Here is a 12,495-nt window from a genome sequence, read left to right on the forward strand (position 1 = left end):
GAAAACCTTGAGACCGCTAATTCAGGAAGCTTTAACCACTGTCTGTTGGAAGTTTTCCTCCGTGGCTCAGCTGCCTTCCTTCCGGCTCCAGCTCATATCTAGCTAACTGCCTGCTCTATCAGGCTTACCTTTCTTCTTTCTGAACTAAAACCTTTAGTAGTTCACTCGCTGTAGGCCTGTTTCAGTAAATGTTTTTAGTTTTTGCTCAAAATTGTTATCTGTTTGTCCTTACCTTTAGTGATATTTTAGCTGGGAATTTCTAAGTCAATAGTTAATTTTTCTCAGCACTCCAGATATGTCCTCTCATTGTCTTACCGCTTTTATTGTTTCTACTGAGAAGTGCAAAGTTAAAGTCGTCATTGTTTGCAGGTAATCTACCTTTCCCCTCAAATTTTTCTCTTTTGCTTTGGTATTCTGTTAGATCCAATGTGAAACACGGAGGTGCACATTTAATTTCATGTGTATCATTAAGGGATGGTATGTTTCTGTGAAGGTGCATATCTGGAAAGTTCATTGCAGTAGTCTTTTCAGTATTTCTCTTTCTCACATTTGTTTTACTCTTCCTTTCATGATTCCTGTTTGAATATATAGTGGACTTCAACATTTCCCCTTCATGTCTTTCATTTGCTCTTTCACATATCTTATCTCTGTCCTGATTGGGTTGCAATCTGTGCATTTTCACTAGATACCTCCTTATGGTTAACTACCTCTCTGTCGAATCCAATCCAACTTCTTCACTTAAAAAAAGCTCAATCCTGCAGAAAAGTTGGAAGCATGGTAATAATGGACATTTGTACATCCTTCACCTAAATTCAGCAATTGCTGAGATTTTGTCAGATTTGTTTTTTCTCTTCTCTCCTCCTCCCCAGTAAGTACTAATTGTGTTAATATACATGCACATTTTGATGATGCTTTTGAAAGTAAAATGCAGACATGATGGTTACTTCCAGAAGACCTCCAGAGCCCCTGCACATTTATCATTCAGAGCCCCTCACTGGCCATGTCCCGTACAAGTAGAAACACTGAGGTTCTCACCACAGGGCAGAGAGGAATTGGGGGATCACGGAGACTATGTGACTTGGCCAAGGCCACAGAGAGTAGGGAAGAGCAGGGACAAGAACCAAGGTCTCCCAGTAACTCTTTCTACTAATTGAGCCAGGGGATCAGGTGCTCAGAGGTTGAGTGCTGGTCCTTCATGGCCCTGAATACAGTGCCCTGGTCCTTGCTTTCCCTGCAGGGTGTGGAGAGAAGGTGGAATGCAAGGTAGGGGCCTCGCACAGAGCAGACACTCTGGGTGTCTGCTGCTTGGCCCCATGGTTTTATTAGCTGCACACTTTTACGCATGCATCTGCACAATCATACTTTGAAAAAGCATTTTGAATCCCTTGATTTATCTTTTTATCATCATTGTGCATAATAGTTTTCACTCAAAGGCCAAGAACATGCTTTTAAGCTGACCTTTTAAACTTTGCAATGCTCTGCCACAAAGGGACACATGAAAGGAACAATGAGCACATTCTTGACATGTGACCCTACTTGAAGTCTCCTTTGGTGAGGACATGGATGGGAAATGGGTACAAAGCATCTAAGCTGCTCCTCCAGCTGATGGATGGCCCTCTGGGTGGAAGTCCCATGACCAGGGAGAGGACCGGCTGTTCCCTGCTCAGGCACATCATCCCCACCCTCTCACTGTGGCTCACAGCTGCCAAATTGCCCTCAGGAGATGCTGGGAACACTTGAAAGGGCTGGACTTTGTCCTGGCTCCCAAGGAGCCATGGAGGTTTCTGAACAGGAGAAGGGTGCATAAATTACAAGAAAGATCAAAGTGCAGTATTTGAAGCCAAGGGCCTGCATCTTAGTCCTGGCTCTGGCACTTCTAAGTTATGCAAGCCTGTGTAAGTCACCAACTTCTGTGCGAGTCACCCAGGCAGTCAGCACCTGTTTCTGGGGCACTAGGCTGGACACCTGGGACCTGAGAGACCAAGAGAATCCTGTGGTCCTCTCTTTCCCCTTAGTTACTACTCTTATTGGGTGTATCACTTTTCCTTGGTGCTTGTAGGTAATCTACCTTTTCTCCAAAACTTTTGTGTTTCTCTTTGGTATTCTGGTAGGTCCAGTATTACCAAAGCCAGCGGCCTAAAACAACATGAATTTATTACGTCACAGTTCTGGAGGGCTAAGTCTGAAATCAGTTGCACTGGACAGGGTGGTGCCAGGGCTGGGTCTTTCTGGTGGCTCATGGGAGAGTCTGGTTCCTTGAGGAATGAGAGGGGAGGAGGAGCGTCTTGTGCCCACTGTATCCTCAGCTGTGGGCTTTCCTCTGTCTGCAGGGCACTCCTACTCCTGTCTGCTTTTGTCATCACATTTCCTCCTCATCTGTGTCAAAGTCCTTCTGCTTTCCTCTCATAAGGACCCTGTGACAAGGTCTTACCTGGAGAATCTCTCCATCTCAAGATCTTCATTGCAAAATCCCATTTGCAAAAATCCTTTGCTATATAATGTAACATTTGTGGGCTCTGGATTCTAGGATATAGATATCTTTATGGGCCAGTTTACCCCATCATGTTATGCAATTTATGTTTGTTTATTTTATACATCTAGGTGTCCTTTGGGCAGAAGTGAAGCCTGCTAGGTAACCCCACCAAGGTGCTGGGTGAATGGGTGAAGAAATGAATAAAGGCAGATTTTGGAGTTGAGGGGGAAGGAATGTTCCAGTTCCTAAATCCAGTTTGAGGATTAGTATGAATTTGTCAAAGGATACTCTAAATGAAGTGAGCAGCTTATGAAAAGTTAGAGGTTCCTTAGGCTGAGATGTTCAACACAGGAAATGCGGATGGAACACAAAGGCCTCATCTGAGATCAGCCTGAGTGGTGGGTGTCCAGCTCAGGGGGAGTCCTATAGGGTACTCTAATGAGCCTGGCTTTGCTTGTATAAGGAATCTGTATGTGTTGTGGGTGCTGCCATTATCTTTGGAGTTATGGCTGCTGTTTAAATTTCTGTGCTGACATTTGCTCGCTGTATTACCCCAGAAAAAAATTCTAAACCTCTCTGAGACGAAGTGAAATAACTGCTTCACAAAGCTGTCTAAAGCAGATGGTGCCTAAGGCTTGTGCAGCACTCTGCACACTACCTGGAATGGTCACGGGAGCCAGAGGGAATTTGTTGTTCTTATTGTTGTCATTTTTATAAGTATGATTATTGTTGCCAGTGATGGTGATAGTGGCCATGACAGGGAACATTGGAAGACTTGCCACCAGGTGACAGAGTCATGATCAGAGTCATGCTTTATAGAAAGGTGACATGTGAAGGTATGGGTAGCTGAAGGGTGGCCACACTGGAAATCGGGAAAGCATTAGAGACTACTGAAATACTGTGGGTGTGAGATGAGGAGGCTGAGAGCAGAAGAGGGTTCAGGAGAGATGCTGATGAATGTGTGTTTTCAATCTGTCTTTGCCCCTGACTGACACGGCTGAAGATAGATTGTAGAGGCCATCTACCCCCAGTACCTCCACCCTCACTTTTTTGATAGAGAAGAGAGAAGGGCGCACAGGTCCTTAGCCTCTGGGCAGAGCAGGTGGAGCAGAGGAAGTGCGGCCTGGCAGATGCCTCGGAGGAAAGTGTAGTTCATCCCTTCCCAGTGGGGGGCTCCAATTGGCTGCCCCTCCGCATCCTTCTCCCTACCCTCTGAGCTGTGCCTCCTTTCCAGTGCATTCTCGCACCATTTCCCGTGAGCACACCTGTAGACTCCTGGAGGGGTCAGACTCAGGTGGAAGAAATGCTCTGTTGAGTGGGAAGGATGGGGGAGGAGGAGCTGCCTAGGAGGGAGGCAGAGGAGCTCGCTGTTCTGGAGCCAGCAGAGAAACTGAGTGCAGAGCAGCGTGTGCTTGCACGTGGGTTGAGTACTGCACGTCCCCAAAGACTTCCAATCACACCCTTCATACATCTTGTGGGAGGAAACCAATTCAATAGAGTGCACCGTGGCAAGACTGCGATTGTTACTCCAGTCCTATCTTACCCTGCAAGGATGTTGGAGGAAAATATATTTCAATGCCACATTCAAAAGAGCTGTCAGTTTTTAACATAGTAAATGGGTTTTCAGAGAGTGATGTAATATTATTATTTTTAATAAGTGCTTTTCAAAAAGTGGTTTTCCTTTAGATTAGATTGATGCATGCTGTGAGGCTAAGTAAGTTCTGTGTGCACACACCTAAATTTGCAAATAAGAATCACAAGGCAACTTTTTGGGTAATGGGAAGATATAGGACTGTTTCCTTTAAGCATACGGGTGCATTTTAGAGGACTCTTATAAATAGTTGCTGGTGGTTTTATGGGGAGGTTGGGCGAGGGGAAATAAGCAAAAACTCATGGAGTAGAGATGGAAACATCCTGTGCAATGACCAGAAGAACTTGGCCTCTTTGTGTCTCCCAGCATTACTGCAGTGACACCAGTGAAATACATTGGCATTCAGTGACTGGCAGATGTCAAACTACAGAGTTCAGTGTGCAGCAAGTGGCTTGTGTTCGGCTTCCTTGTGAGAATGCAGCACTGACAGGTCCCTTGTTGGCCATTTGTTCCCATCCTATGTGGAACCCTTGGCTGAGAGAAGGCCACTCATCCAAGACACATTCTGCATGGCAGGGCCCAGCGGTGCCACCTCCAGACTCTCATTCAGGGCCCCTCCCAGTCTTGTCTTCTGCTTGTGTTCCTCTGTCATGCTCCTCTGGCTCACCGACATTTTCTCTTTTCCAGGAAGAGTCATTTGCCAGTGTCCAACAAGGTGGATGATGAGCTGGGTGCCCTGCAGCTCGGTAGGTAAAGCGGGTGCCCCTGTGTTGTGCCTGTGGGGTCCCCTCAGCTGCTCCCTCTGGGAGACACCAAGTGGTGGGCACTTTCTCTTAGCTGGTATGGGAGTTCTTTTCCTCCTGCCTGGTCTCAGGGAGCAGGGGCAGGTGTCTTTTCTGTTGATGTCTTTTCCCACTGCCTGCTTTTTTCTCCTGGAAAAGTGCTTCTAAGCAGTCTGGTCATTTCAGGACATACATTGGGGGCCAGAGGAACCCTCTCTACATTTATAGTTTTTTAGGACCATTCAGAAACTATGGAGGTTTTCAGAAGACAGTTCTAGGTCAAAATACCAGTGTATCTCTTCCAGGAAGGTCTATCCTTTTTGAAAGTTGACAAACCTATTAACAAGGTGTAAAATACAAATGAGTCATATGGGCCCATCTGTGGAGCTACTCTTTAAGACCAAGGAAGAGAACATTCCTTTCCCCTCTTTAGTTCTGAAGTAGTTTTTGTTCCTCCCTGCAAATCTCTGCTCCTTGAAGACCAAGAGTTTGGCAAATGCAGCTATAGAACTGAGGATGCCGGGCCAGGGGTGGGACGTGAGAGGATGGGCTGGAGTGCTGTTGACATTTGCTCCTCTTTTGGAAGAGAGCCACTTACCTGTTGGCCATTTTGGCATACGAGAGCTGTTCACATACTTTTCTTCTCCCCTTTAAGTATTCCCTTTTATGCTGCAGGAAGAAAGCAGTGCCCCCTTAGAAGTGCCTTGTATGAGAAGTGGTTCCCCATGGTCTGCTTTGATCAAGTTGAAAGCAAGGGCCGGGTCCCTGAACAGTGGAGACTGGGGTTGTTCATGCTGCTTAACTCACTTCAGAGGTAACAGAGCCTCTGAGTCTTCATCATGACAAATAGCTGGCGGGGGTGATGTGGCCCTACCCAGGAAGGGCAGGTTTCTGTCTATGACTGTGCAGAGTAAAGGAGGGAGCCAGGGAACCCTGACATCCAAAGGCTTCTGGGAGGCACTGCACTTGAAGACTTATGATGAAAGCTGCTCATGTTTGGGCAGAAAATAAGGCAGTTCCCAGCCTTCAGAACCCCAGAGAACTTCTATTAAAAGGAAGGCTTTTAGCAATTCTCAGAAGCCAACTGTTTGAAGTGTGTGTGTGTGTGTGTGTGTGTGTGTGTGTGTGTGTATGTGTGTTCTGGTAGCTCAACTGACTATTTAGAAAAGAAAGAAGAGATAAAGGATAAGAGCCTAGGGGACAAGTCACTGAGAGAGTTTAGGGAAGAGGGGGCAGCAAAGAGTAGTCTTGGGGGCAAGGGGACACAGCAGTGGTGCAGCAACAGACACAGTTTGGTTAGAGGGGCGGCACCCCTCCCCTCCCAATCCAGTTTCCTGTGGTTTGGTTCAGTGACTTGTCAGTGGGTCCCTACCAGGCATAGGAAATACCCTGAAATAGCAGAGGAGTGAAGGAGGGCAGAGCTAGGAGACAAAGGACAGAGGGTGTCCTCCTGTGGCAATGTGTGACACATTCGACTAGTGTGCCCAACTGCTTTGGGAGAATGGCTGCTAAGTTCTCTGGTGGGTTCTGGAAGTTTCCATAGCAAGGTAGCATTTAGGCTGGGCTTCGAGGGGTAGGCAAGGTCTTGCCAAACAGAGATGCGGACGGCATGGCATGTGCAAAGGCCGGGGTGAGCCAGGCAGATTGGCTCCAGGGGTGTGGCCTGCAGGAAGAGAGGAGCCAGGGAGTGAGACTGGGGCAAAGGCGGGGCCGGCAGAGGCCTGCGAGCGCTGCACAAGAGGGTTGGATGGTGAGTGTGGGGCAGTGAGGGGCCCTGAAGATCTGCCCTGGGGGGTGATACACCTGCACTTCAGTGTCGGGTGGGACTGAGGGTAAGAACCTGGGCATCGGAGGCTGTGAGGACGCCGTGGGACTGTCCAGAGAACCAGTGACGAAGCCCTATGCTCTGAATATTTCAGGGTCTTGCTCAAATACTACCTTTTCTGGATGCTTCCCCGACCTTTTATGGCAGAATTCATCACTGCTGAGACCTTTGTGCTGCTTCCTATTTCCGCACTCACTTATTGGATTATATTTTAATTTGTCAGGGACTCTGTCTCCCCCTCCGGGCAGGGAGCTCTTTAAAGGCCTTCATTAGCTTTCGACTTCTTCTGGCACATCAGTCAGGGGTGCTCAACACAGCACTTGATAAGTGAATAGAAAAATAATGGCACACAAGTGGAGGGAAGGGGGGATATGAGGCATTCTGGAGGCAGCGTAAGCCCGAGGCTGCAGCAGTGTGCGGATGGGAGAGGACTGAAGTTGCAGCCTGTGGTGCCCCAATAAGGTGGGCAGAGGGAAGGGCTTTCACCAAGGGAAAGTAAAGTGCACTTTGGAGAAGTACAGAAGACATTTTGGGGTTAGTGGGAAATACTGACCCACTCATAAAGATATAATATTCAAATAGCTCATGTGGAAAAACAGCTATGAGGCCATTCTCCCTGTGGACTCCTGCTTGAAATGAAATGCAGTCCCCCACCCTGTTTCTTTTCACCCAGACATTTATATGAGTGCCTTAAAAATAGCATTCTCAAACCACTGGCATTTGCAGATGGTTTTGTCTACTTGGCCAACATGTCATTCTGGAGCATTCTGTTTTTCCCTTGCATGGCGGTCTCACCACATCTGGGCCCAAGGCCTGCTCTGTGGTCCTCAACTAGCTTCCTGCGCTGGGTCAGTTCTTCCCTCAGGAAGCCCAGGAAGGCTGCCTGAACCTAGAAGCTCTCCTTCCTGGGCTTCCTGACCTGCTTCCTAGGTTCCTGGCCTAGGTGTTCACTTCGTGGGGCTGGGCAGATCCTAATCCCTCTCTGACGACACGAGACTAAAAGAGACCTTTGAATAGGCTTAAATACTGCCCCTTCTGTGCCTCCAGAAAAATGCTGCTTGGGGCCTCGTAGAATCTCTCAGGACACAGCAGCCCTTAGTTTGGGACCTAGGTGGAATTACTCCTGCATCTCTGCTCTTCCTAGCCAGTTCTATCAGCATGGATCTTTGCAAAGCCTGTCTCTTCCTCCTCCTTCCCTCCTTTCCTTATTTTCCTTCAGCCCCCACAATCCCTGGACCTTCTTCCTGTATCATCAGCCATTCTCTTAGGCTTCAGATGAGTCCTTTTCCTGGTGGATGTCCTTGCACATGTGTAGTATTGTTTGTGCGTATGTATTTTTGCCTAATGTAAATAGTATTCTGTCATACCCTTCATTTGATTTCTCACTTTCTCTACGCAGTGCTGTGTTTTTAAGATCCATTCTTGTTGCTGGGTAAACATCTGGTCTTTATTTTCAGTTATTTTTGTACAGCTAGGCCAGGAGGTAGCCTTTTCACGGTCTCTGATTAAGAAGGATTCTCACTTAAATTTAGCTTTTTTATTTAAATTCCAGACTTTTCTTCAGCCTAAAGGTAGAACACTCTCCTAATTCATTGGCCTGAGTCCCTAGTTAACCTCATGCTATGGCTGGATCGTTCCTAGGAGCGAAAAGGAAGGTGTAGAGTAAGATATGAGCTGCTTGTCCTGGGGATGTTGACATGCTGCATCCCAAGCAGGCCCACTCTGGAACCTCTGCTGGGTAGGCTACAGCTTAAGGGCTATGCTGGTGTCCTGCCTTGAAATTGTCTCCCTTGGGTCCTTTGAATATTGTGGTAAATGCCAGAGTGGGAGAGTGGGGAGGGGTGCTAGGCCAGCTAGGAAATTGAGGGCCAGTGCTACCAAAGACTCCAGTGGGGCCCTCTCTGGTCCTCTGTTGCCCTGACTGTAGGAGTATGGTATCTGGAATACAGCTTAGTGTCCCTGTTGGCTGCTAAGGGGAAGCAGGATGGCAGAGAGATTAACAGTAAGCCCATTTCATAACCCGTCTCTGCCACTTTCCATTTGCCTGACTTCGGGCCAGCACTGTGCTCCCCTATGCCTCAGTGTCCTCATCTGTCAGTGTGGGTGATACAGGGACTCTCCAGGGATGTGGCTGTAGCTCAGAGGTAGAGCACTTATGTAGCATGTATGAGGCCCTGGGTTCTATCCCCAGCACTGCCAAAAAGAGAAAAAAGAAAAAAAAATTATCATAGGGGCATTAAGGGGTTGGGTGAAGCAATCCAAGTGATCAGTAAATGTGAACTCCTATTGTTATTATTATTTCAAAAGCGGGCACATTTTCTTTCCTAATTCTATCCTCTTCATGCATGTCCTCAGTGACAGACCTATGCACCATGTCCCTCTGTCAGAAGTGTCTCCAAGCCAGTCCTTTTTGCACCTGGGTCCTAACAGTTCACTCTGTATCCACGTGTGGAACTTCCTAGCGGGCCAGTAGTAAATCCTAGCCCTCAGCGTCCTTGTGGCATAAGAGGAGTAGGATGGTGATAAAGAACAAGGCCTCTCTTGATCTGCTTTCTTTCCTTCTGGTGAGCCCCCAAAGGGCCCAGAGCAAAGGCTGGGGTGGAGATGGGAGAAGCCTCCTTTTGCTCAAGCTGCCCCTGAACTTGCCAGTGTCTGTGGTGTTAACGACTTCCTGTTGCATTCTCCATGGGTCATAACATGGTCATTGTTTTCTTCCAGAGGACGTGGAGGATGAGTTAACAAGGGAAGACGTCATCCTGGCCCCAGCCCCATCAATGCTCAAGCTGCACATTGTGTCAAAGCCACTTGACCTCTCAACAGCCAAGGTAGGTGTTACCTCAGAAGTAGATGATTTAGCTCAGTGGTTCCACTGCCTGCCTTGCAAGTGCAAGGACCTGAGTTTGATCCCCGGTACAAAAAAAAAAAAGTGGAAGGAGAATTCCATGTTAAATGATGGTGGATGACATGACTTTGACTTTTTTTTTTTTTTTTTGGCCCACTCCTCCTCCTTGTTATCTCTTGGTCATTGTTGAATTGAAAATTTGGGTGTAATGTCAAAGAAACCTCAGCCAAGGGAAAGGAGAACTATTCTGGTCCTGGTAATTCTCTTTTCCTCCCCAAGGAGGGTGTATTCTCCTCATCCAAACACATTTTTCTTTCTTTCTTTTTTTTTTTGAGTCTTGCTATGTAGTTCAGTCTGGCCTTGAACCTGTGATCCTCTGCCTCAGCCTTCTGTAGGCTCAGGCATGCACCATTGTGCCTGGCTAGGGCCCAGTTCTTTTTGTGGCTCAGAGCTGGCTCACCACATCCCTACCGGGCACTGCCCAAAGTGTGATAAGAATGGGACTTTCATCCCTGTGAGACTGGCTGTGCTCCTGCAGTGGCTCCTGTGCTGGACTTGGGCCCATTGCAGCAAGGGAAGGTTAACAGTTGTTTAGCACCATCTGGGTTTGCTCCTGTGGCCCCCAAAAGGGACTCATGGTCACACGAAGTAGGGAGGAGGTTCCTGGCCATAGAAGCCTGCTTGCTCTCCAGGGGTGTCTGGGATTTCTCACTACTCTCAGCTTCCAGGATGGCCTTGCCCTGCCCTTGCCCAGAGATTCCTGCAGGATGGAGTGTCATTTCTGCTGTCCATCCCTGGCCTCTCAGCCAGGATCCAGGAGAAAGCCCCGAAACTCTTGTGGACATAGTCAGCCCCTCTTTTCTACTTGGCGTGCAGATCAACAAGTATAACACTTTTCCAGAGGCTTTGTCCTTTGCTTTCCTTTCCGTTCTCTGTTTCCTTCTCCTTTCCTCCCCCCACCTTTTTTTTTTTTTTTGCAGTACTGGGGATCAAACTCGGGACCTTGTGCTTTCGAGGCAGGCATTGGCACCACTGAGTGAAATCCCTGGCCCCCATTCCCCTTTTAACTCACATGCAAGGGCACCAAAAGCTGGAGGCACTCACTCACTGTTTCCATTGTAGCCACGAGGCTGGGCTTCTTTATAAAGGGTATTCGTATTATCCCTAAATTCAGCCCGGTAACAGTATCCACAAAAGCATCCAGAAACAGTGAGTGAGGCTGGCAGAGAGAAGAAGGGGCAAGTAGAGCCCAGACTTCTAGGCTGTCCCCTACACTGCATCTAGCTAGGCGCTGTTAGTCTGCGACTAGGATAACAGAGATGGAGTTGGGCCAGAAAATCCGAATCTCTGCAGTTCTAGGCTCTCGAGGTATGCAATCTAAACACAGGGATGACTGCACTTGGCACAGAGAAAGAACTGAGCTGTTAGACGAATTCACACCTCCAGTGTGCCATCGGCCCACACTTGATGACACAAGTACTTCTGACACAGAGAAATTTCCTTATACTTAAGGAAAACAAAAAGAGAACTGATTCTGGTGGAGAGTAATGAGAGTCAGTAGGAAAGGCCTGGCCTGAGAGGGATCCAGAGGAGGGGGCTACAGAGTCACCTGTTGGTTCTGAGGATCACTTGAGGCTTCCGAGTCCCCCTGGATGTAAAATCATGGCTGAGAGAGGGCTGGCTCATGAAGGGGAGCAGGGGGAAAGGGGAGCTTGTTGGTGGGGAGGGGTTGGCCGATCCTGGGGCCCTGAATGATGGTGCTTGGGTTGATGGGAGATGGACAGTGAGGGCAACATCATCCAGAGGTCTAGAGAAGACAGCTCTGAGAAAATGGAGGGGCTGCTGTGAGGAGGTGGGGTGTCCTGGCAGAGTTCACGGGGAGTCACTCACAGGTTGTGTCACAGAGGGAATTCTTTTTCTGTTAAGAGCTAAGCAGCATATTTTCAGTTTTGCTTGCCCTGGGTCTCTGTTGCAAATACTCTTTGTTGTTGTAATGTAGAAGCAGCCATTGAGAATATGTAAATAAATGGACATTGCCTGATGCGGATAAAACTTTATTTAAAAAATAAGTAAGGGCTGGATGTGATTCATAGGTCAATACTTGTCAGCCTTGTACCAGAACACTGGATCTCACACCTGGCTTCGAAGTGAAACCACTCAGTCTTTAAACTACCAGTACTGAGGCTGGACATGTAGCTCCATGGTATGGCACTTGCCCAGCATGTGCAAGGTCCTGGATTAGCCCCTCTCAACATTGTGAAAAACCCAAAACATGAAACTACTGATGCAGGAGCCTCACTTTAAGGAATTTGAATTTAATTGGCCTGGCTGGTGGCCTGAGTATCAGAATTATTTTTAAGAGCTCCCTAGGGCATTCTAATGTGAAGTCAGGTTTGAGAGCTTCTAGTCTTTTCTATGGAGGACCAGAGGACTGCTAAGATCCTTTGGAAAACCAAAGTCTCTCGTCTCAAGGTCTGCATAAGGAACCTACAGAATTTTGGCTCAAAATGTTGGCCCAGACTGGTTTGGTTTTCAGATGTTCCAGAGGTACGCCTTCAAGATTGGGTTACTCTTCTTTCAAATACAAGCATGGGCTTTCAAATAAAAAGGAAAGGGATGACCCTGCTTGAAAACACACTGTCCTGCTAGAATTTGAGACCAGCCCCTGGAGAGATATGCATGCCCAACGTGGTAGTGTTGTTTGCTTTGAAAACAACCACTAACAAGCTCTTCTTTCCACAGGAAATCAAGACCCTTCTGTTTGGTTCTACCTTTTGTTGCTTCAATGAGGAATGGAAGCTTCAGAGCTTTTCCTTTAGTGATATACCCACGTTAAGATACGGCATCGTGCAGAACAAGGTAGGTTGCCCTTGTGATTAGAGGTGGGGTGCCGGCACGCTGTGGCTCTCCAGGGCCAGCCAGCCTCATGTTTGCTTAGTGATCCATAGGGCATCCTCTCCTTGTGTGGCTGGGAATGGAGAC

The 12,495-nt window shown here is 47.8% G+C and overlaps 1 protein-coding gene across 3 annotated transcripts in view; it reads left to right on the top strand.

The window, feature by feature from the left end:
• Mindy4 (MINDY lysine 48 deubiquitinase 4) overlaps positions 1–12,495 on the top strand; it is a 110,954-nt gene that overhangs the window by 44,352 nt on the left and 54,107 nt on the right. For all 3 annotated transcript variants that reach the window (XM_033757586.1, XM_010628329.2, XM_010628328.2), the window contains exons 6-8: positions 4,752–4,810; positions 9,390–9,496; positions 12,256–12,372. In XM_033757586.1, coding sequence (XP_033613477.1) covers positions 4,752–4,810; positions 9,390–9,496; positions 12,256–12,372 — 283 coding nt within the window. The remainder of the gene's footprint in view (positions 1–4,751; positions 4,811–9,389; positions 9,497–12,255; positions 12,373–12,495) is intronic.

This window comes from Fukomys damarensis, unplaced genomic scaffold (genome assembly GCF_012274545.1).
Source record: "Fukomys damarensis isolate Sample0158 unplaced genomic scaffold, DMR_v1.0_HiC HiC_scaffold_4, whole genome shotgun sequence".
Taxonomy (NCBI): Eukaryota; Metazoa; Chordata; class Mammalia; order Rodentia; family Bathyergidae; genus Fukomys; species Fukomys damarensis.